At 41.9% G+C, this 25,874-nt stretch overlaps 1 protein-coding gene and 1 long non-coding RNA gene across 3 annotated transcripts; one reads left to right on the top strand and one right to left on the bottom strand.

Moving 5' to 3' along the window:
• Window positions 1-232: 232 nt before the first annotated feature.
• Window positions 233-25,874, top strand: LOC109433101 (uncharacterized). Of its 2 annotated transcripts, XM_062842507.1 has the most exons (4): window positions 15,528-18,291; window positions 20,101-21,899; window positions 22,914-23,687; window positions 24,419-24,548. In XM_062842507.1, exons 2-3 carry the CDS (start codon window positions 20,381-20,383, stop codon window positions 23,675-23,677), a joined length of 2,283 nt encoding a protein of 760 aa, XP_062698491.1. In that variant the 5' UTR covers window positions 15,528-18,291; window positions 20,101-20,380; the 3' UTR covers window positions 23,678-23,687; window positions 24,419-24,548. The 2 variants fall into 2 exon arrangements, with proteins under 2 accessions (XP_062698490.1, XP_062698491.1); XM_062842506.1 differs by lacking the exons at window positions 15,528-18,291; window positions 20,101-21,899; window positions 22,914-23,687 and adding exons at window positions 233-1,071; window positions 1,137-3,126 and having other exon boundaries at window positions 24,419-25,874.
• LOC134284152 (uncharacterized) lies at window positions 3,553-15,406 on the bottom strand. Its single transcript, XR_009995650.1, has 2 exons — window positions 12,308-15,406; window positions 3,553-3,794 (listed from the first exon to the last, which is right to left on the bottom strand). It is a non-coding gene; the product is annotated as an uncharacterized LOC134284152 (long non-coding RNA).

Raw genomic sequence — 25,874 nt, 5'->3', positions numbered from 1 at the left:
ATTTCAGTGTTGCCGAATTGGTTGAACAGACTTTTACCTTGTTCAATCTTTTTGCACACCGGGCACTCAATGAGAGAGAATCTCTTTTCTTTCATTTTTATAGAAACTTCAAAATCCCATACAGAATTAAAGAAATGCAGTATAGGGAACTCAGATAATTAGATTAATAACTAAGCCTATAGCCATAAGAATAAAGTACACTGAATTATTTTATGAAAAAATAGAAAAATAATATGGGAGCAAGTATGGGAGTAATCTGGCATCCCTGCGATAAAAAAATCCCACTATTTTCTGCTGTGGATTGCGGTAAACAAAACACTCTTTTTGCGAGTGTGTTGGTGAAATAGGTAACAGCTTCGATTTCGGATGATGATTATCATCATCAGCGCCAGTCCTCGACCGTCGTACGCGTTTTTCGGGTTGTTCGTTTGAAGATCGCAAAAAGAAAGAAAGCCAGTCGTCCGTCGTCAGTCAGCTTCAGCCAACCAACCATCATCATTCTCGGTCGGTGTCGGTAGCCCAACAACAAAAGTGGACACAGTCGAATGAGTTTCGTTCGCGCTCGCTCGCTCGTCTCGTCGGTCGGCCATCAGCCATCTCCATCCAACGACGTAGAAAAAATTGGAAGCTAGTGGCAAAATAATCTCCGGTTCGATTGGTGCAAGAAGAACGCTTCTAATCATCGCGACTTTTAGTGTGTTGTGTTGTTTATCGGTATAAAAAACGATTTGATGCGCGGTTTTTGAAATTAGCTGAAGCAAGCGAAATTGATTTCCCGATGGAACGCTAGCTGGAAGATAGCGGTTTTTCCGCCGTCCGAATTGTAGAAGACAGTGTTGTCCGTGAAATTTTGCGATTCCGCCACTCGCATGGGATGATGTAGGGGAGTGCGTGTATTTTTTTTTCCGTGCGAGTCCTTGTGTTGCGTGAAGAGCAAGAAGAAGATCGATAAGAGTGTTGATTGTTTTAATTGTTGCATCAGTTGTCAGGCGGAAGTTTCGTGTAAAGGAAAGAAAATCAAGGACAGAAGAAGAGTGTTTTTGCTATCTTGTATGCATGTTGAAGGAATTGGTAAGTTTTACCTAGGGGAACCCGTCGTCGAGGAAGGACTCAAACCAGTTTTCTTTCTCATGCAGGATTTTGCATGTTAGCAGTCATCGAGAAGGGAAAGGAAGGGGAAACAAAATGGAAGAGTCGCAACAGCTGCACTTTCCCGGCCGTCACAACTACAACGGTGGTGGTGTTGGAAGCAACAACAATAACAAACCGCTCAATGTCAGTGGCGGAGCGAATGACGGCCAATTAGCCGACAGCGGATACACTTCGTACCATTCTTCGATCAATGCATCCTGTTCGGTCGCTCGATCGGTGCTGGCCACCATCGAGGAGGACAATGAAGCGGACAGTAGTTTCGAAGAGGCACGTTCCTCGGAAGATATTTTTCAGTTCGGTGGAAATAACGTCTTAACTCCTACCACTGCAGCTAGTATTGAGAGAATTTCAAATTTCCATCTCACCACACCGAATAGTACAGGAAAACCAGTTGCTGTGCAACATCGCGCTCTTGTCCGGAAGCCAACGTTTGAGAATTTGTTCGAACAATGCACACCGAAGAAGGCCGGCTTTGGATCTGCCGGAACGCCTGTTCGCTCGGAGCGGAAGCTCGAGCTAGGCAGCCAAACACCCCGCAAAAATAAGGCATCAGCCAAACGGAAGCTAGGGGAATTCCGGGAGAAACTTTACTCCGATGGAGATGCACGAGAATTGGCTGCATCGGGGGAATTGAATGATTCTTTGGAGGGAGCTTGTAAGAAACTGGATCAGGAGGATATTTCGCCTATTTATCATGCCAAGCGTCGCCGGAACTCCGTGATTGACTTGATTCGTTCGAGTACTCCGAAGACGGCCAGTCTCAGATCCAACTTTCATGTTGAAGCACGGGAGAATATCGATTGGGATGCGGTTCAGCAGGAAAAAGCTATGGGAGGCTTGCGCAAATCTCGCGCCTTACGGAAGTTTCAGAGCTTCAGTCCCAGCAAAATGCATAGCTATAAGAAGCGAGACGCCCTACAGGAAAAATCTGTCCTTCCCAATGGCAGAGCTCCTTTCCAAAGGCAGGACGCCTTCCGGCAGATATCGATAGAGCAAGATTTTTCCAAACAATCGACGCCTCGAAAATCAAACGAAATCTCACTGGATGCCTCTTTTGAGTTGCTTCCCGAAATACTCGCCACTCCGACGAAGCAGGCCAATATGAACGTTCTACTAGACGCTCCCATTCTACTTCCAACAAATTCAGAGGCGGCTCTCAAAACACTAGATCTGGAACAGCAAATCTCACAAATACCTTCCTTCGAAGAGTGTTCCTATCCGCAGACTCCCAGCAAGCAAACCCTTTCGCTGGATGACTCCGGCGTCATTCGGCATGCTCCTGTCTGCACCGAACTCAACAAATCCATCCCCTCAATCCTCGGAACCGAATCTCCCTCATTTGTCTCTCTAAACATCCCCAAAACGCCAACGTCCGCCAACAAATCCCGCACCCGGCTCAAGCGCCTCTCCTCCACCAAAAAAGAGAAACCACGCAGTAAACCCCCATCCCCGATTCATCGCGCCCAACCGTTCATCCCTGGATCCCACCGCCGTTCCTACGAGAACGTCGAATGCCTCAACATCCTCAAGCGTCTGAACGAGCACGACAAGGACGCCCTCGGCATCGTACTAGACTACCTGACCGACAGTGATCTGGTCGAGGTGGTGGCCGTTTCCCGCGGGTGGCGTGCCATCATCAAACACCATCAGCCATCCTTCAAGCGTCTTCGGGCCCACCTGGCCCGGGAAGCGGAATGCAAGGAAAATCTGGATCGCACCGTGTCTTCTTCGCGCGAGTTCAGCCTTCTGGGGAAAACCGGCGCAAGTCTGATCAGCAGCAGCAGCAGCTTTGGCGATTTGGGGAAGGAGATAAGTGGGACGTCGGTTGTGGTTTCGCGGCAGCCTTTTAGTTTGTGCAACTCGATCGACGGAAATCATTCGACGGCGGCAGCGGCTGAGCTGAGACGATCAGGATCGGTGCAGAAGTCTCCGCCCGTCAGTCCATCCAAGAGGAAGTTCCGGGAGAATCAGAAGGTAGGTGGTGTTCATTATTGCCTCTGTAGTATGCATTTTACTAGTTTATCACATCGATGAGCCCATAAAGTTTTCAAAAATGATAAGCAACTTTCTGGAAGTTTTTTGATGTGAATATAGAAAATTCCGTCATCACTCGGAGTCGGAGCTTTCATATTCTTGAACTTCCTAATTTTTTTTTTTTTTTGTTTTTGAGAGACTTTACCCAGGAACTTCCTAATAATAGATCGCACTTCGTCCAAATCAGTGCCCAATGAATTGTCGAAAATGTTCTCATGATTGAGTACTAACTAATGTAAATACTTGGATTTTCTCAACAATTTGGCTTGTAGTTTGTAGAAAATGACGAGATTAGCCGTTTTCGTCCATGTGCCATTTGATTCTGATCCTGAATCGTTAGGATCGTTGAACAGATAAAAAGTGAGGTTACGAGACGCCAATGTTCTGCTTATTTATTAGTTTTACTGCTATATAACTCATTTTTTTTGCCACACGTTTCAATGAACTTTGTAGTCATATATGGATAATTGGGTCAAATCCACTCCTATTCCTTTCCCCACACATCATTTTGCTTCCAATGTAGTTGTTCATGTAGTCCGGACGCACTATTACGACCGTTATCCTTACTTGATTATCAGTTACTTGCGCTCGTGTTGTCCTGTCAAATGCTGCAAAATGAAAATCAAATTTAGCATCATTTTACTCCTGTGAAATTGACGTCCCAACATTTTGGGGAGGGTGTTCTAGAAAAGTATGGCACTTCGTAAATTAGGTATTGAAACATAGTGCGACAGAGGTGGGTATGAGATATCAGTAGGTCGGCTCCAGAGGCACGTTCTCCTCCATTTGGGAAATTTGTGCCATCGCCATGAACACAAGCCTATTCATCATTTACCTGACGGAGAAGGGAAGGAAAAAGGATAGGACAGGGGAAAGGACAGGTAAGGGAATAGGATCGTCATACACGCAAAAGCGTACCACAATGGGTTCACATAGCGTCCTGAAAAGGACACTGTAATAACGCATAAGCGTACCACAATGGGTTCAAACTAGTGATGTACCGAATATTCGGCCGGCCGAATATTCGGGCCGAATATCAGCTTATTTTAGATTTTGCCGGATATTCGTTTAGCCGAATATTAAATGTATTATTCGGCCGAATATACCGAATAGGCCGAATAATGACTAAACATAGCAACAACACACTAAATCAAGAATTAAGTGAATTGTGAAGTGGATTTTCGGAGCATTTTATTTGCAAAAAGTTACTTTTTCTGTGATGTTAAAACTTTTCTGAAGATGCTGGATTTTAAATTCTACTTTCTTGAAAACAAAGATGCCCTTTACAATAACTTCACGAGATTTTTAACAAGAAAATCGGCCGAATATCTGACCGATTATTCGGCCGAATATACGGCCGAATATTCGTTTCGCCGAATAATAAAATTCGAATTATTCGGTATTCGGCCGAAGGCCGAATAGTACTATTCGGTACATCACTAGTTCAAACAGCGCCCTGAGAAGGGCACTGTGATAACGCATAAAGCGTACAGAAAGCCTATAGCTCTTTGCCACAGCGGGTCAAGAACAACAGAACGTCCTGAAGATTCAGGTTTCTGAAGTCAGTTTCACTTAATAAGTGTTTTCCGAGTACTCGGAAACGCAATTGCGCAAAAACATTTTCATAAAACGTTACATATTAAATGATACGAAGTTCCATAATCGGATTCACAGCTATCACAGGCAAATGAATCAGCTTGCTGAATATTCGCCATGTGAATCGTCGGCAGTGGCCAGTCAATGCTTTGACCAGCATGCTGCAATTCTGCTTTGACAGATTTGCTAGATACTTTGCCACCCCTAGAGATAGCTCAGTACAATACAATTTTGTTTGGCGACATGACGCCAAACTTTTCCAGTATTGTTTGTGTTGAGTGACAGCCCAGGTGTCAATCTGAAGCTTTACGCAACACTTGGATACCGGAATAGCTGGCTCAGGGTCAATGAAGTCATGTGATGCTCCAGTGCGAGCTAACTCATCAGCCAATTCATTTCCAGCGATGGAAGAATGGCCAAGGTACCCATACAAGGTGAACAGCAGTTCGACAAGCGATAACTATCTTCGACCTAGAGTTGGCCGAAGCAAGTGCTTTAATAGCAGCCTGGCTATCTGAACAGAAGTATATTACCTTGCCCATTACTTGCTGCTGAAGTGCTGATTGCACTCCGCACATAAGAGCAAAGATTTCGGCCTGAAAAACGGTGCAGTTTTTACCAAGTGAGTAAGAGTGATGCAGCCTTAGCTCACGAGAATAAACACCAGCACCTGCTCGACCTTCGAGAAGGGAGCCATCAGTGTAACATACGATGCCGTCTGAAATACTTCTCTCCAGATAACCAGGTGTCCACTCTTCCGGGGAAGGGAATTTCGTGGAAAATGTCCTATATGGAAAATTACAAGCAATTGTAAGATCACTTGGAGCAAGGACAATTTTGTCCCAATTCACCAAAAGTGGAGACAACGAGGTGTGAGTTGAACTGCGGTTCAAAGGAGTTTCCTCTAGTAAACCGAGTACCCATAGACGGTAAGTGCAAGAAAGTGCTGCTTGTTTGAGATAAATGTGTAGTGGGGCAACGTCAAAGAGAACTTCGAGCGCTGCCGTAGGAGTTGAAGAAAACGCTCCAGGCATCGCCATTAAGCACATCCTTTGGAGATGGCCTAATTTTGATTGGACCGTTCTCACTTCGCCCTTTTGCCACCACACAAGACACTCATAAGCCAATAGTGGACGAACAATAGTTGTGTAAATCCATTTGATATACTTGGGCTTAGGGCCCATATAGCCGAGGCGGTAAACGCACGGGTATTCAGCAAGGCCATGCTGAGGGTGACGGGTTCGATTCCCGGTCGGTCCAGGATCTTTTCGTAAAGGAAATTTCCTTGACTTCCTTGGGCATAGAGTATCTTCGTGCCTGCCACACGATATACACATGCAAAATGGTCATTGGCAGAGGAAGCTCTCAGTTAATAACTGTGGAAGTGCTCATAGAACACTAAGCTGAGAAGCAGGCTTTGTCCCAGTGAGGACGTTACGCCAAGAAAAAGAAGAAGAAGATACTTGGGCTTAACACCCCAAGTTGTACCAAAGGTTACCCGGAATTGCCTGAAGGCCATACATGCTTTCTTGATTCTGAACTCAATATGAGGTGTCCAGGAAAGCTTGGAATCAGGAATGACTCCAACGTACTTTACCTGTTCAGTCACATTGATTTCAGAATCAAAGAGACGTAAAGGTCGAACACCATTATGGTTTCGCTTTTCCGTGAAAAGAACAATAGATGTTTTACTCGGATTTACCGAAAGGCCATATTGGCGACACCAACCCTCAACTACCTGAAGAGCGTTTTGCGGTCGAAAAGGGTGCTGATGCACATACCAACTAACAATGTTAGGTTGTCGCCGGCAAAACTATAAGTAGGAAAACCGCTATTATTGAGTTGGCTCAATAGCGTATCTGCTACGAGATTCCACAAAAGTGGTGATAAGACTGCCCAGGGTGTCCATCCATCCGGGAAATAAAGGGAAAACCGGGAAAAACCCGGGAATTCGAAACCACCGGGAAAAATACGGGAAAAACACGGGAAATTGTAGAAGCCACCGAGAAAAATCTTTATGGTATCTATCTGTACTTCATAAGTGTCAAGCAAGTCTTGAATAGAATGATAGCAACATTAACAGAGTTGCCGGTTGAATATGTTTTTTAGAAAGGCAGCCTCTTAGGAATATTAGTAGTTTCTGTTGGATCTTGATAAATTCATGCAAAAGAATTAAGAATAATTTTAGGCGAAATTTTCAGATTTCTGCAAGATTTCACGATGAACTTTTTGAGTCTTGTTAGGAAAATCGGAGTTTCTGGCGAACTCAGTAAACCTGCAGAAGTTACTTACGGCGAAGAGATTTTCACGTTTGAAAAAAAAAGTGTCAGTTTCTGGAGGGATTCTGGTGACATTTTTAGTGGAACTCTTCAAATATTTCTGCCAGATCCCTTAAATTTGATCCCTTTGACAGAAGTCAAGAAGAAAATTATTGTAAAACAGTGATATTGTGCCTATCCGCTTCTGTACAGAATTTTGGAGGAGCTTTACTGCCTCGCATAACAGTCCCATCTTTGCTGGGTTTCCTATTCATATGGGACAGTTATGCGTGTTGGGGTAGTTTAGGTAAAATTCAAATAAAATTCTGAAGAGTAAATTACAGCGAACTTTCAAAAAAAAAACTGCTCATGAAAGACTCTGATGGGATCCCATAAGAAATTTCCTACAGATTTCCTTAGTATAGTAGTAGAATCCACAGAAGAATCTTCTATGGAATGTGTGAAGAAATGTTTCAAAATGTTACTTCCTGGAAGCATCACTCGGATTCCCGGAAGAGTATACAATAGAATCCCTGATATGTTTACGGCAATATTAGCCAAACGAAGCATTTTCAAAGATGTTGTAGGTACAACTTTCATGATTTTTTTTGGCAGAACACATGGAGTACTTCCTAAAGGAAGAAATGTTGAATGTCCTCAAGATATTATTTAATATTAGAGAAGAACTCAAACGTTTTACTTCAAAATTCAGAGAAAATCGGTATCAAAAGATTTTGGATTCAACAAGTAAATTGTTTAAAATGACGATGGAAGCAGAACAAAAAGTTAGATGGAGATTTTCACAAAATGAAGCAAATAATTGATACATTAGTTTCTAAAGACCAGGTTTACCAAAAATGTTTCGATATTTATCTACCGAATTTTTAATGATATTCAACAAAAATTTCGTGAAAAAATCAGATACAGTGACATCAGTTTCAATCATATTTTCATATAGATTCCATTTCCTTGTTATAGAAAGGACCTTTTCAACTAACTCTAATCCTAAATTTCGTGTAAGAAGGGGAAATTAACACCAGTTATTGTAGAGTTAGTAAGTTTTTTTTTAAATCATTTATGAAATCAGGAAATCTATAAGATTCATATCAAGTTATAGACCAAATTAAAACTGTATATAAAAAATACACTGAGGAGCGTCCTACTACAACAAGAATTTGTGTTCGTACATACTCGGGAAGTTAGTCCATACCCGGGAAAAATCCGGGAAACGGAAAACTGAATTTGAATGGACACCCTGGACTCCCCCTTGGGGGCATCCACAAACACTCAATTTCCTAATCGTCGCTTGACGCAACAGGAAGAGGAAGAGAAGAGATATCAGTTTTTAAGCATTTGGTGAATCCAATAGGAAATCATTGGAGATATACCATGACCCCGTGCGGCTTCCAATATGGCATCGAAAGGCACGTTGTCAAAGGCACCCTCGATATCTAAGAAAACACCCAAGCAGGATTTCTTTTGAGCGAATGCCTTCTCGATATCGCAAACAACTTTGTATGAAAAAGTCACAGTGGACTTTCCAGATTGGTAAGCATGTTGGTTCACATGAAGAGGCACATTGGCCAGATGAACATCACGGATGTGATGATCGACAATGCGTTCTCTAAGCATTTCAGAAGAAAAGAGGTCAAACTGATAGGTCTGAAGCTCTTTGCTTCTTCATACGACGCACGACCTACTTTCGGAATAAACTTTACAGAAATATTCCGCCAGGATTTGGGAATATACCTTGTAGCAAAACTGCAAACAAGTAGTTGTTTCAAAACATGTTTGAAATCATCAAAGCAAAATAGGATAAATCCCATCTGCCCCAGGAGATCTGAAAGGCGCAAAGCTATTAAGTGCCCATTCAATCGATTCTAAAGTTATGATACTCCGAGCCGAAGCTAAAGAATCATAGCTACGAGGAAGACATCAGGTTTATCCGAAGATGTAATATCCACACATCCGGGGAAGTGTGTACTGAATAAACATTCCAAAACTTCCTCATCAGAGGAAGTGAAATCACCATTTGGCAAACGAAGTTCGTTCACTTGAAAATCCTTAGATTTTGCAAGGATTTTGTTCAATCGACTGGCTTCACTCAGACTGGAAACATTTGTACAAAGGTTTTTCCAGCCGGATCATTCAGTAGACCGAAGAGCTTTCTGGTAGGCCTTGCGAGCCGACCTGAAAGCCTCCGATCCAGCCGAACGTCGTGTGTTCCAACTCTTTCTACATTGTTTCCTGAGCTTCGCCAGATCAGAGTTCCACCAAGGGGTTCCTCTTGTGGTCTTCACAGACCGCAGAGGGCAAGCTTCTTCAAAAGCTTCCATGATAAAGGCCGTTGTAGTATCAACGGCATCATCGAAATCACTTGGAGTGTCAATGGATGGTGAGTATCCATGAAATTTGGCTGCAACCAAATCGGTTAAGATATCCCAGTTGGTTGACCGGGGGTTCCTGAAACGCAAAGTTTGCGAAGTAACATTCACATGCTCAAACAAGATGTAGCGATGGTCAGATAAAGATTCTTCATTTGGCACATGCCAATTGGTCAGCTCGTGACTAATTCTGCTAGAGCAAAGCGTTATATCTAACACTTCCTCTCTAGCAGATACCATGAAGGTTGGACGGTTGCCTATGTTAAGTAATCCAAGATCTGTACTACTTAAGTATTCCATCAAACTGGAGCCTCTCAAATTGATGTCTGAGCTGCCCCAGATTATATGGTGAGCATTAGCATCGCTGCTAACAATTAGCGGATAGGCTTTTGAAGTGCAGTATGCAATGACTTGCTTGAAAGCATCCGTAGGTGATGGTTCATCATGCGGTAAATAAACCGAACAATAAACGTATTTCCTGTTGAGGTTTCCAACAGATACATCGATTGTGATAGCACATACATCTCTAGTAGTTAGCTCAGAGATGAGTGTAGCAACGATTGCGTTGTTGACAAGCACACATGCTCGAGACATGGCACGTGAGTTTGCCATTTCATTTTTATTGAAAGTAGCAAACACCGGGTTCACAAGGTTTCCTAGACAGAAATTCCCCTTACGAAAGGAAGGTTCTTGGACTAACGCCACTTGGGCTGTACCATTTTGTATAAGTCTACAAAGATTGATCGTTGCTGTTCTTTTGCGCTGAAGATTGATCTGAGCTATGCTAACCGTAGCCACTACCCAAACTAGGCAAGATTAAACTCTTAACAATCACAGCACAAAATAAAACAGCAATAATAAAGCCAGATCGTGGGAGATGGAACGACAGAGTTGGGAGATAAGGGGATTAGAATTTCTGAAAAAAAAGAGGGACGTATCTAACCGACAATTTTGGTGTCATCCTGCAAAACGTAATATTCCTGGAAAAAAAAACTTTATGAAATAATAACTATCTATGAAAAAGATGCCATTTAATTCAAGGAAGAAATATTGAAAAACAAAATATAAATTCTGTGGAAGTACATATTTTATTTCCAGCCAGCTGCTTGCAGAATACTTAAAGTGGTATATCCATTGTCAAAGCTTCAATTTTGGATTGAATGGTTATTAATAGCCTAGGACACGGTTTATATGGGAAAATATTAAAAAAATAAAAAAAAAACTCAAGTTCCTGTATACTTTTCAAGTTCCATTTTGGTCCCATATCAATTGTGCAAAATTTCAGATCGATCGGTAAAACTATATTTTAGCGCCCGCCACTCTTAGTTTTTCATACGATTTACTATGGGGAAAATTTACTTCTTCAAAGAAAAATCGCTTGATCCCTAAAAATATGTCAATAAAAGATTTATGTAAAAAACTTCACGAGGAAGGCCGAAGACCGCAAACACATACGAAGTTCGTGGAAAAAGTTATTAATGTCGTTTTCGTTTTTGCGACGGTGCTACCAACAATCAATACGAAGCTGGCGATTTTTTTGTGACGCCAGTCGTTCCCCCAGTAAATTCGCCCAATACTGGTGTTTCTGACGCCACGCTTTCAAGGTCAGTTGGCTCCGCCCATTTTCATCGAAGCAAGACTGAGTCCGCCAATCTAGTGACCATGACAACAAGTAAAAACGATTGTTTATTTACAAATAACGTTCCGGGCACGGTGTACAACATTGATATTTATGCCGTGGTTCCGGGGAAGAAAACTAACGTTCAACTTATTTTGTTTTTTTTAGGAAAGTTTCTGCCGCCGGTTTTTTTCAAGTCTATTTGGTGGGCATAACATCGGAAGCTCTCGTGAAACACATATTGTCCGAGAGGGAATTTTCGTTGTCCCAAAAGGACTGGACGACTGTAACTCGAAAGATTTACAAGGCCATAGTGATTCCCAATTACTGAACAAGCTCAGTAGCATCAGACCCATCGAGCTGGGTCTCAGGGCCGGCAACATTTGAAAACCAAGACAGTTCACATTTCTAAATATTAATTGCATATATTGAACTTTTAGTGTGGCGAGTGAGTATGGGTTTGATATCTCTGTTTGGCCTGTAAGCGAGACAAATGGTCGGTACTCACTGCTGCAGCAGACTCTATCTTCCCGTTGGCCTACACGGCTGCTCCTACCCTACTGTGTGGCCCGAATCTCCTCACTGGGCTAGCTCAGGATTGGTTGGTTTGGGCCGGTACTCGACCAATGGGAATCGTAATGCGTTACTGGGAGGAATTCGGGCATCAGGCGTCTTAATTCACTGACCCAGGACGGGACTGGAATGACCTTGTCGAGAGAAGTCACTGATCACGCCTCGTATTTGAATTTGCTAGTCCGATATAGAAATACTTCACTGTACTAAGAAACTGAATCTGTCCATTCGCATTGTTAACCATTTTTGTATTGAGTTAGTTTTAAGTCGTCCATGATAGAAGGCAGGTGCAAATAAATGTTCAAAATTCATTAAAGTGCCTATCAATCGTCCGCGACAAATCCGACGGAGTTCAATATCTGAAAGAACCAGCAAGGTGCTCTCCGGCTATCGAACATTGGTCCTTCGAGCCGGATGCGTTTGTAGCGGATATCCAAGATTGAAGTCAGCTGATACAGTTCAACAGAATCATGTCTGTCGCAAGAAAAATAAAGGGTCTTCAAGTGCAAAAGGATAGTGAGCTAGCATCGTTTGAGATTCTCTTCGAGTTTATGGCAGAATATGACGAGCAGACACCGTTTGCAGCACTGAGGATTCGATTGGAAAAACTGGACAAGCTTCACGACGAACTGATGGCCGTTTTCATGGATTTACAGATAAACGATGAAAGTCCAGAAAATGTAGCAGCTTACCTGAATGAGAAAACCACGTACGAGAAGAAATACTACAGGATTAAGGAGTTCCTCGTCAACCAATTAGATCAGGATCCACTGAGTCTAGAAAGGTCACATCGTTTGAATGAATCCCTCGTAGTTCAGCAGTTGGTTCCGAAGGTTCAGTTGCCCAGAATTACACTTCCTAGATTTTCTGGGGACATAGAAGAATGGCTTGCATTCCGTGATCTGTATGTTGCTCTCGTCCATAGCTCAGCTGAGCTGCCCACCATCGAAAAGTACCATTATCTACGTTCGCAACTCGATGGAGAGGCATTGAATGTGATAAGTTCGCTACCACTTACACCAGCCAACTACACTGTAGCTTGGAATCTTCTCACGGCGCGATATTCCAACAAGAAAATGCTGAAACGTAAGCAAGTGCAAGCACTGTTCGAGCTTCCCGAGCTAAAACGCGAGAATGCCCGAGAACTCCATGATTTAACTGACAACTTCGAAAGGGCGATAAAAACACTGGATCAAATTGTGGAGGATGCTGATTACAAACATCTACTAATGATACACTTGTTGACAACAAAATTGGATACGTGTACGCGCCGCACTTGGGAAGAAGAATCGTCCAAAAGAGATACAGACACAGTAACAGAACTGCTCGAATTCTTGCGACGTCGTGTACAAATATTGGAATCGGTTTGTATGGAGCAGAACACTACGACCAGGAAATGTGATGGATCCAGATTAGTGAGCATGTCTGCGCTTCGTGTGTCGGAGCCGAAATGTTTTTTGTGCCGTGGTGACCACTTACTACGATGGTGCTCTGTGTTTGCAGGGCTTCGTCCTACAGAGAAAGAGGAAGAGATCAGAAGGCATGGACTGTGTCGTAATTGTTTGGGCAAGGGGCACACATGCAGAACTTGTCCTTCGAAGTTTTCGTGTCGTAGATGTGGTTCACGTCATCATACTCTTCTGTGTCTGGACAACAACTCTGTTGATATTTTGCCTCAATCTAGCACAACCGGTGCTCGAGATGATGACGTAGCATTAGTAGCAAACGTTACAACTACGGAGAAGAATTGTGATCAACGGAAAGGTCAGGTGCTATTGATAACTGCAGTGGTCAACATTGTCGACAACAAGGGAAACTGTCATCAGGCTCGTGCATTATTGGATTCATGCTCACAAGCGTGTTTCATGAGTGAGAATCTATTTCAACGTGTTCAGCTGAAGCATGACTCCGTCCATCAGCAGATTTTGGGAATCGCAGGAGGAACTACGACGGTTAAGAAGAGGGTGAATGCGGTTGTTAAATCAAGAATCAACAATTATTATGCTCCTTTGGATTTCTTCGTAATGCCGAAAATAACAATGAAGCTGCCGTCGGAACCAATCAGTACTCGACATTGGAACATACCAGCTGATATTCAGTTGGCTGATCCTGGATTTTGGATGCCTCAACGAGTGGATATGGTCCTAGGAGCGGAAGTGTTTTTTGATTTGTTCAATCCCCGTGGGCGGATTCCATTGGGCCATGGTCTTCCGACGTTGGTCAACTCAGTATTAGGTTGGGTGGTTTCAGGACGTATACCTAGAGGCCACTACATTACTCCCACAGACTGGAATATTGCAACTGGACAGCGAAAAAGCAATAACCATTGCGAGCCACGGTTACGATTGATCTCATCATCGGCCGATTCTGATGAAGATTATACATCTTGTTGAAGTTTATTTAGATGAAAAAAAAAACTAGTTTTTTTTCATAGGGGGGAGGATGATCACGCCTCGTATTTGAATTTGCTAGTCCGATATAGAAATACTTCACTGTACTAAGAAACTGAATCTGTCCATTCGCATTGTTAACCATTTTTGTATTGAGTTAGTTTTAAGTCGTCCATGATAGAAGGCAGGTGCAAATAAATGTTCAAAATTCATTAAAGTGCCTATCAATCGTCCGCGACAAATCCGACGGAGTTCAATATCTGAAAGAACCAGCAAGGTGCTCTCCGGCTATCGAACAGTCACTCCTACTACTGTTCAATCAATTCGATATTAATTGGGTTTTTAAATTTTGAAAAATGTATTGATTTTTTTTATTTTATGCGAAAGAGCACCTTTTTCTGAGCTACTATGATTTGTTTCAGATTTTTAAACTTTATTTTTGTACCTAAAATAAATTTCAAAGAGATTTTTTGAAATCACCTTTTAACAGCTAAGCGACTGCTTGACAGCTCCGCCCAGTACAAAAGGCGACGAGGGGTCATTCGGCACATCGCTTCCATACAAACTTCAAACTGATTTTTAAATAGGTTCCCGGGCACCAAAATTCATGAAAATTTGGATTTCGGCTCAGTTTGGCATGCAGATTAAGAATATGGAATTATCTCAACACCGCTAAAGAAGCCAATTGAATATCATAAAGAAAACAACTTCCAAAGCCTCTTCAATAAATATTATTGGAATTCTACTTCATTTCATTATTGACAATGTTTTGATTTAAAAAAAAAAGTTGCCCTAGGTTCAGATTTGATACCAGGACCTTGAGTGCCACGATCTTCTATCTTATACACTACACCACTTCACATTTGATAGAAGAATGCGAATCAAAGCGAAACAGTTTCTACCACCTGTTCCAGGGGGAATGGCCTTTCATTTTCTAACCAGAAAAATCCGAAGTAAATTATCGGAGTACATCCAAAATAAAAAAAAAATATCATAAATTAGTCCTGTTCAACGACGTGGGTTGAACTTGCTCGAACTTGCTCCATCCCGCTCTTTCCCGTTTGTTGACAAATGGGTAAGAGTAGGATGCAGCAAAATAGAAATACACTAGAACTCCAATGGCGCTGTAGGCACTTTTCGTATTTAGTTAAATTTATAACTTTAATTGTAATAATTGATTGTTTTAACTGTCCAGCTGATAGAGGATCTTTTGTTTTGGTAAATAAAATTTATTTGACACTTCTAGTACCGCTACTGACGCTGTAAGGGCGTGGCAAACTAGATGTTAGTCACAAGAATAGTCGCGACATTGGACTTCTGTGGCTAGTTATTCTACTTGCAGCAACTTCGAGCAAGTTCAACCTACGTCGTTGAACAGGACTATTGTCTACCTATGGTCCACTGCACGAATTTCTACTGGCCTGCTTACTCTCACACGAAATTTGACGTTTGAGCGGTGCCAACACCGCTCAAACGTCAAATTTCGTGTGAGAGTAAGCAGGCCAGCATAAATTCGTGCAGTGGACCATGTCTATGAATTCCATAAGGAGAAGCCAACTTATCAAAATGATCCGTGCAAAACAATTGTACAACTACGCAGACTGGAATCGAACCATAAACGTCGAGATCACTGAGCTCTTGTTTAACCTACACGGTTATCAACGCTTGAAGGTATGGTGTTGCTAAATATGTATATAAAAATCAATCTGTCAGTTGACACTGCGTCATTGGGCAATCTTTCTCGTTGTCATGGTCACTAAATTGGCGAACTCAGTCTTGCTTTGATGAAAACGGGCGGAGCCAACTGACATTGAAAGCGTCGCTTTAAGAAAACCAGTATTGGGCGATTTTACTGGGGGAAACATGGGGGAAAAACTGGCGTCAGAAATCGAACTGAATTTGTTCCTGACATTTATGTCTTAGTATTAAGTCTATGGTGCTACACCGCTTCGTGCTACACCTTTCACTGGAAAAACGAACATTTTCGGTGCAGTTGCGTTGGTGTGCGTAAATAAAGACCAAAATATTGACAGCTTTGCAAACGCTGATTGGTGGACACGGTGCGCACCTGCTACACTCTCGAATTTTTGAGTGCTGCACTATCTTCAGCGGTGCAGAAAAAGTGCTACACCGGTGTAGCACGAAAATCATAAACGAACATTTTCGGTGCAAAAGTGCTGCACCGGTGTAGCACCACCGCAAAAACGAAAACGACATAAGCCTCACCCGATTGATAAAATGACAAGATTTTATTATTTATTGTTATTCCCTTGGTTATTCCTTACAGGTTAAACAGCGTTGACATGCCATTCAGTTTTCAGTTAATAACTTTTTCTACATGGCTTAGATAGCTTTGCGGTCTTAGGAGGTTGGTTCCTCGTAAAATTTCTAACAGAAATCATTCATCGATTTATTTTTAGGGATTAAGGGGCAACCTGTGGCGATTTCTCTTTGAAAAAGTGATTTCCCCATAGTAAATCGTATGAAAATTTAGAATGGCTGGCGTTAAAATATAGTTTCTCCGATCGAGCTGAATTTTTGCATAGTTGATGTTGTGCCAAAATGAAACTCAAAAAGTGTATATGAGTAAAATGTCTTCTTGTGCCCCACGATAATGGTTAATTTCTGGTAGTGATCTATCGATCAACTTCAGCACAAACCGCTAATAGGAGAACTTATGTATTTTCGGCTGTTTCGTTCTCCTCGTCATATGTTTTTTTGAAGGCTTTTGAACTCAAAATTGGCCTCAAGGAGAGTTAAAAAAATCATTTTTAATTAGTACAATCAACGTCTAGATCAGCGTCAATTTTGAAAATTCCAAACTGAGGGATCAAAATAAAATTCATTTTGGTGAATGAATTTTCTCACTTATTCATTCATTCATTTCTCTGTCACTGAAATTTTTCACTGAGAAACAAAATTAAACCGTAACTCCTGAGTTTACTTCCAATCATCACAAAACTTGAGTATAGTAATTAATTGGAATACTCCTCCTCCTCTTCTTCTTGGCGTAACGTCCTCAAAGCCTGCTTCTCAGCTTAGTGTTCTATGAGCACTTCCACAGTTATTAACTGAGAGCTTCCTCTGCCAATGACCATTTTGCATGTGTATATCGTGTGGCAGGCACGAAGATACTCTATGCCCAAGGAAGTCAAGGAAATTTCCTTTACGAAAAGATCCTGGACCGACCGGGAATCGAACCCGTCACCCTCAGCATCGTCATGCTGAATACCCGTGCGTTTACCGCCTCGGCTATAGGGGCCCTATGGAATACTAACTATCTTATTTGTTCATTAAGTCGAATTTTGCGTCCGTTAACAGAAATGGGACATTTTACGATGTGCAAGAAAATACTCATGACAGTGAATTGAATGAAAAAAGAGAGGCATTCAGTTGACAATGAATTTGACAAAACACGAATGAAAAAAAAAACGAGAATGTCAATCTTCATTTTGGATCTTAAAAGCTGAACCACGGACAAACAGACGTATCACTTGGAACAAATTGCGATAAAAATCATCATCACGAAAACATAATCGCCCAATGCTAACCAGGCTGTGTTACGCAAATCACTCAGTAAGTGGCAGTAGTGAGCAAACGTCAAACAGGAGCAAAAACGATGCGAGCGCCGTGACCGATTTGCGAACTACAAAACATTTGAATTAACCGTTAAAAAGGGTAACGATGAGAAGTGAGTAGAGTGACACGTCTGTTTGTCTGCGGCTGAACTATACGACCAAGTTTCAAGCAATTTGACCAACAAAAACCCCTAATCACGAAGAGAACAAACCTGCCGATAATACCCTTCATCACCCTATATGAATTTTGGATTTACAGATTTTTTGCTCTTGAGGAACTTATTCGTTGCACGAACATTTGTACGCGCAAGCGCCCATACATCTCCGCCTGTAAGAAAAATCATTTTGGTGTTTTCGGCGCAGTATTCCTTGGCCAATTCGCGCAGTTATTGTAGAAGACACCACAACGATTAAACATACCAGTGGAGGTCTATTAGCGATTTTGCACCTTTTTCGCTCTCTATTTTCTTGCAACAGGTAATATGTAAGTTCGCTCAGAAACAATGTCTTTTTAAAGATCGAGGTTTTAATCATTTTTTAATGAAGACCAGCAACACTGCTGACAGTAAACAAAACAGTAACTGTTTCGCTAGTGACAAAACAACAACATTGCATTTCGGGAGTGCTCGGAAAATCGCTCGGACTAATGACCGCCGTACTATCATCACCGTCATCATCATTATCATCGATTCCGCTTCTCCAGCTGACGTTGAGCACATAGTGGCTGAGGTGCGATGCAAAGAGATAAGAGATCGGATAAGCGTCGAAGCACACTCTGTGGAAACTATATGCAAAACGCATGAACCGCACATAGTAGATGAGTTGCGATGAGTGTGGAGATGCGATGGAGCTGCTTTGACGCATGTGAACGCAAGAGAACGCAAGAGAACGCTTGTCGGGTATGAGTTTTATGATTGCGCTCGTTGTGTATGCAAAGCAATGCGGATTTGATGTGTTGGGAATGCTAGTAGGTAATATAAAATGTATTAATATGTTGTTGTTTTTAAACATAACTCAATGCTTGTTCACATGACTTGCATTTTGACGGACCAGACGTAATAAAAATTTATCATACTGTTTATCGATCGCCATGTAAAATAGCATATTTCATTGCATATAAAATAGTATTCCATCAAATCGTTTAAGTTGTTTTACAGAATAATTTTGTTATTATATGTGTATAAGAAAACATTTTATTTTCTCTGTGCGGGATTTAAATGAAGTGATCAATGTTTGATATGGTCGTTTGTTCAGTGTATGTTATTCATGTGCAATTTAAAAAGTTTAAGGTTTTATGACATTAAACTTAATTGCTAAATGGATTCTGATTAAAATCATTCTCATAACATTCAACAAGGTATGTATGGTTATGGTTGATGTATAACGTTATGGGTTTCACGCATTACGGGCTAAAACAACTTTTGTTGCTACGGTTTGTAAAAAAATGTTCATACTGACAACGATGAATCATTTAACTAATCACTCTTAGTAATGTACACTGTACTTATTTTTGTGCGAGGAATATGTAAGAATATGAATATGTAATGAATACTATTCAAACATGGAGAAATAATAGTATGATTTCATTGAACATCATGCAAAAATTAAACAAAAAAAAAACGTATTCTTACATTTTTTAAATTGGATGCACCATCTTTGTTTACTCCTCCGTTCAACATCCATTTTCTCCGAATTTCAAATGAATTTGGTTGCATACGGTGTTTGGCGCAGTTATGTTTCAATAACGGTTGAAATTTGTAAATTAATAGTGAGATGTCATGATCCTATTCAAACTTTTACACATATTTATTGAAGAATTTCAATTCATTGCTTTCATTGCAATTCATTGATATGGCCGAAAATTTTGTAATAAAAAAAAACGTATACCCTTAAATAATACATACTTGCCGATTTTTTTTTGTTACTTTTTACCGAGGCCAGCACAATCAAGTAGTCTACAAAATGTTCGAATGCCGAAAATCAGTATAACAGTCTCATATTGATTTAAATTGAAATCAACACTCAGATAGCCCAGTCCGGAAAGTAAAAAATATGTGTACACATAAAGACATCGCTCACGCAAATATTATTACATTTTGTACATTCTTTTCTTAAATAATTAATTCAATAATCTCAATCTTGTACAGTTACACCAGATATTATTTAAACAGGCCGGTTTTTGCTATTGCAACAGGATCAAAACTGACTAAGTTATAGCAAAAAAAATTGGCTCGCGCAAAACAAAAAGCGGGTGCATTTTATCTTTCCGCTCTTATAGATGAAACGATCATTTCACTACCCACATCCAAAGAAGCGCTTCAACATACAAACGACTTCATCGATCAAACCACGCGAGTCGTTGATGCGCACGAAATAGGCGAAAAAGGATGTGAAAACAACATGCGCAGCCTCATTGAAAACCTCATGCACTATGGCCTATCAAACATCCCTCTTCTCATCTCATAACTTATCGCATCCGATCGCATCTCACCTTACCCACTATGGTCACAGCCTGAGTCCAGCCGAACGCAGAATGAGAGGGAAATTTTTCAAACTGTCACTGTGGCTTTGGTGGTGTGCGTGAGATCGCACGTTGCCGTTCTGTGCTGATGTGAAGGCTACGTGCAGTTTGTTTGGGCGTCCTCCGGTTCATTTATTTTGATTCAATTTGTATACCTATCTATTGTCCGCGATTCCCTTACCGGCAATGTTCGTTTTTTTTACAAGTCGTTTGTTAGGAAATAAAAGTGCCAAAAAAGTACCTAGTGTGTGATTAAGTTCAAAGTGTAGCATTATAATGTCTAGAGCAGATAGTTACCTCGCGCTGTGTCTGTTGGATGCCCTTGATGATCAAAATTTGGAGTCGTTGCGAGTTCTGCTGGAGAAGCACAAGGCCAACCCCAATGCTATTGTGCTGGAGAAGAATGTGGCACCGGTACATTTGGTGCAGGGAGCGGAAAGCGAACGGTTTGCCGAGCAAGCGACTAGCCTGATGCTACGGTACGGAGCGGATCCGAACTTGCGGTCCGACGAGGAAGGAATGACACCGTTACATGTGGCGGCCAATTTGGGACGACCGCGGTTGGTCGAGATGTTGCTCAAGGCGGGAGCCGATATGGATGTGGAGGATGGAGAGGGCAAAATAGCAGTGGAATATGCGATTGAGGAGGGACATTTTGAGGTGGTGAAGGTGATGCAAAATTTTGTTTTCGAGAAAAAGTTTGAGACTAAGCGGAAGGAATTGATACAGAAGGAACAACAAAATGGGAATAGCAGCGGAGGGTTAGTGAAATGTTTTGGCGGTTACCTGAGACTGGACACTCCAACCAAGAAGAGCGTATTGATGGATGAATCCAAATTGACGCCAAACCGAGTACATTACAATTTCGACGCAACGTCACCTTATTATATCAACATTACCCACCGGAGGAAAACTAGTCCTAAAAGGACGAAGGATGACTACAATCGGGCTGTGCTGCATTTGCAAGACACCCTTGATGGAACAAAGCTAAGTGATGACGATGATATTGTTGTTGCTCGTAAGAATTTATTTGAGCTGACGGAGAAAAACTTGGCAAATTTCAGTCAAAATATGTCGAGTTCAACGCGAAAAAGTCGAACATCTTTTATCGAATGCTGGAGGGATAAAATAGCCGTCCTGCGTGATCGCAACAAGTTAAGCACAAACATCGAGGATATCGAAAAAATTTTGTCTGGATTCTCCGATAGCACTATTGAAGATGACATTGATAGGCAAACATATACCATACACGATTGTAATGATCAAATCGAACCCCCAGGTCAGTTGGTCTACAGTGAACTGGCCCTCGATCAGGAACAAACAAACATCACATTCCAAACAGCTGTTGAGCAACCGGCCCACCAAGAAGACAGCCTACGAACAAACGAGTTTGCTCTAGCCCTTTGTCCATCGCCACCGCCAGAGGAATCAGTGCAATCAGAAGTTAAGCCTTTATTCGAGGCACAGAACCGACTGGTTCAAATTACGAAAGAATACGTCCACACGGACGATGAAGCCGGTCTGGTATTTTACGAGAAAAAATTCATTGCCGCCGAGTCCGTTGCGAAGCAGCAACCATTAAACGGTCATCGAAATGCTTCCTTCTCCAGTCAATCGACGGCGCTCACGTTGCCACCGCTGGATTACGATACGGATGTGCTTCGTGCAGAATTGACCAATTTTGGCGAACCGCCAGGGCCCATTACGAAGCACACGAAAAAGTTGTATCTGAAGAAGCTGGTCAAATACAAGCGGGATCCGGAGCGGGCCCTGGCTCAGATTAAGGGGAAATTAAGTAAGTACATAATCGATTGATACCTGTACTGCCCCCATTCGCACAACAGTCCCATGTGAATAGGAAACCCAGCAAACATGGGACTGTTATGCGAATAGGGGCAGTGTACCAGTGTACCACTGTGGACAAAGTGAACATGAAACACGAATAAATTCATTATCTATCTTGATATATTGTTGGCTACAGCGTAGCTTCACTCCATTGCCATCCTTGTTCGTCTTGGGCAACGTCTCTTCAGTTTCCCCGAGCTTTTGAGGTTCTCGCGTTTTTCTCAAATGTATGCAGTTCATTCCTGCCCTGCCCTCCGACTAACTCTACTCTTGGCTGAATATTGTTTTCTTCCGACATTTATGCTCAATAACTCCGACAGCTTTTTGGTGTGCTTCGTTCAACGTTCATGTCTAGTGACCACAGACAGTCTTAGTCACGGACAATCAGCCTTTTTTTCAGAGCGAACTTTATTACAGGACGCTGCCGCACATATTTATTGTTATCATTTAACAAATATTTGAAGTGCTTCTTCCACTTTCATCATTGCATTGTTTTGTCTCTCATCAAATTTCCTTCTCGGTTGCAATTGCCCTTTTTTGTTGCAATTGTGTGCCCCGTATCATTGACAGTTTCATAAATCATCGCATATCGTTCCGATCCATGTTTCCCTGTGTTTCAGCACCGTGTAAATTCTTTTGTCTTTTGGCTATTAACATTCGACCGGTAGTATTTTTCTTATGCTCTTGCTGTCAATGTGTTGGACCCATGTACGCTTAAAGTTTTGTTTGTTTTGTAATCACTAGATCTTGAATTTATGGCACCTGGATTACCATGCTCTTCTTGTGCATTTCCTAAACTCGGAGATGGTTTATTTATTCGTGTTTCACGTATCTTTTCCCACATTGTCCAACTCTCTGAAGCTGTTTGTGATCATAGTAGCTTTCGTCCAGACTTCTGACATCGAAGCAATGCTCAAAATCCTAATCCGTCAACATTCTTCGAAAATCCTTCTACCACGTCTAGATTTCTCCGTTGAGCTTCTGGCGACTATCCGGAGTGAAGATGTCTTCAGCAAAATACCCCAACAGCAAGCACTCGAAACCGAAATGTCCAGCGAGTTTATCACAACCAACGACAAAACGTGGCGAGAAGGTCACCTAAAGAAAAGCTTCATCTACCTGCTGATCGATCCGAGGGTATCGGAAAATTTACCGGCCCAGCAGACGTTGTTCCAGCAGCATGACCTGTGGAAACGATTCCTGCAGTCGATCTTCTACGTCGGCAAGGGCAAAAGCAGTCGACCCTACTGTCACCTGTACGATGCAATGAAGTTGTACCAGCAAAAGTCCAGTTCCTCCAGTGCGTTGAAACCGCCTCCGAACGGAGAGCTGCTGGAACTGCAGGTAGAAGAAGAGCAAATCATCTTCCAAAGCGAGGAACGCATCGAGCGGGTTTGTCGTGCCACCAAGATCCTGAACCGGAAACAGATGAACGACAGCGCCAAGTTGAACAGGATCATTGACATCTGGCGCGCACAGCGAGGCGTGATTTGTTTGCACGTGTTCCACAACATAATGCCGGCGGAAGCGTTCACCCGGGAGGCGGCCATTATCGATGCTTTGGGCGTTCAAAATTTGACCAATCTGAAGCGGGGTGATTACTATGGGAAGGCTCTGTCTTGGCCCATGAAACGTCGGAAACAGCTGGGGATATTGCTGCTGTACAAGGCGCTGTTGATCTATCTGGCCGAGGGCGAAACGCAACTGCTGCCGAGTGATTTGATTTGAATAGCTAAAGGTGATTTTGTTTCTTTGGGTGATCTCAGAAAGTGTGTTCAAATTATTTGGATATGTGATATTTTTATACAAACATGAATAAATTGTGATCAATAAATAATTCGGATAGGTGTTTCAAATTCTTTGTTTTTTTTTCTCAAGCATGTTTTTTGGCTACCTTAATGGCGAACTTCTGAACAACAAATCCATAATCACAAGCATATCATTCTTCTTCAATCCGTTTAAGATTACGAAGGCCATTGAGATCTCATCCGCAATTCGTACTTGACTTAGATCTTACACGACTTAGAGTTACACGATTCAATTTAACCAGTTTCGTCAGAGAATTATGCTCTACCATTATTTGCGTCAACTCTTTTCTGCTGCTATTCTGCTATTATCAACGCATCCCCTGGCTTTCGCCCATCTGCGTTGTCTTTTCACTAGGCAATACGTCTACCAATTGATGTTTATGGGCTTGCCGGACCAAGTCATGTAGCTAAGCCAAACACCCCACCTACAACTGTTGGGTAGGCACCATTGTCCCGCCCACTGGTCTTTTACAGCTAGTTGTAGGTGATTATTTGCGTCAACTCTTTTCTTTTCACTAAATCGTGCGCCAAGTCGTACATCTCTATGAAATCAATACATAGAGTCATTCCGTTAGTTATCTTCTGTATCATATGTATCATATGTTGATTATTTGCCAATAACATCTAATCATTGTCATTTTTTTCTCACCCTCAACAACAGATTGCTTCTCATCTGAAAAAATCGGAAAGACTGAAACCTTGCCCTCGCTGTGAGAAACCCAGCCGGGTTGTACTGAACAAATCGTCCATCAAGTTGGCCATTTCCACGGGATCGTTGGACTCGTCCACCGTCCGAACCGTTGCCAACGGCAAGCTGGACCGCTCCTATACGTTACCTGAATCGCTTGGTTCTTCGGCATCCAGTATGATCGCCGCTGCCGCCCTAGATTGTACTTCCACCACCATTAGCAGCCCCCAGTCGCCCACCAATCCGGATCGCATCCGTAGGAATTTGTTCGCGACCAGCTTGCTGCCGCGGTCCCAATCTGTCGATGCGCAAACACCCGGGATGACCCGAAGTCCGCGTCGGCGCAACTCCACCGATATGCCGGGATCCGGGTCCGGGTCCCTGCTGGAGCGTAAACTTACGACCAAAAACGGTAAGACTAAATCCGCCGAGGCGATCCAGTGTGATTATGCCGTCTGCAGTGGCAAAAACTGCGGCTTTATGTTCTGTATTAAGTGTTTGTGTGAGTACCATCCGAATTCGGTGTGCAAGGATTTGGCCCCGAACTCGCCCAGCAAAGAGGACGAACCGGCACACAATGTAGCGTGTAGCAAGCAAAGCCGCCGGTCGTTGATGCGATTGCGAAAGTAGAGAGACTGCTACCAGTAGAGGATACTAAACTAACGGTATTTTTTTCTAGTGTTTTTAAGCAGTGACAGTTATTTATTGCTTTATTGTACCATAGGTTAATTACCAAGTTCCGAATTTTGCCCAGTTATTTGTATTCGTTTATTTTTGTATGCTTTTTCTTTTTTAAAGTGTTTTTTTTTAATTACGTAATGAGATTCAACGAATTTCGATTTTATCCCTGCACGATCTTATTTGGTATCACTACTTATGTAAGAAACAAAATCGAAGAAAATCCAAGTTAATATATAATTTCAATACATTGCCAGATAATCATTCCCAACATTCAACTTCGCATTCTGAATAGCTGGAGAAACTAAACCTAGCCCAGTGAATTTGAATAGGCATCCTGTGTGGAACAACAAACGAAAGACTTCAAAAGTGAACAAATTCATACCTTCTTATTGAGAAGAATCTATTTCTTAGCCCTTTTTATACGTAAGCTTAGTAAAGTTACTCGACATACAGATTGAGTGAACAAAGTTGCGAAACAAAAATAAAGCACTCTCGAATAATACGATTATTCGAAATTTTACCGTCATGACACTTTTGGTTGTTTATGTAATATTTTTTCAGTTTGAATGCTACATCATAAATCTAAAAATAAAACTGTAATTTTACATAATTTTCCAATTTAAAAAAAATCCTACAAGCAATAGGCAGAAAGTTCTATCTCTTATGTATTATGACATCACTTTTCGACGCCGTAAATGTCAAATCTCTTTTACCTCTTTTCTAGAAATAAACGTTGTTGAAAATTTAA

This window comes from Aedes albopictus, chromosome 3 (assembly GCF_035046485.1).
Source record: "Aedes albopictus strain Foshan chromosome 3, AalbF5, whole genome shotgun sequence".
In the NCBI taxonomy this organism is placed as follows: domain Eukaryota; kingdom Metazoa; phylum Arthropoda; class Insecta; order Diptera; family Culicidae; genus Aedes; species Aedes albopictus.
This window is presented reverse-complemented; position numbering and strand designations above follow the sequence as displayed.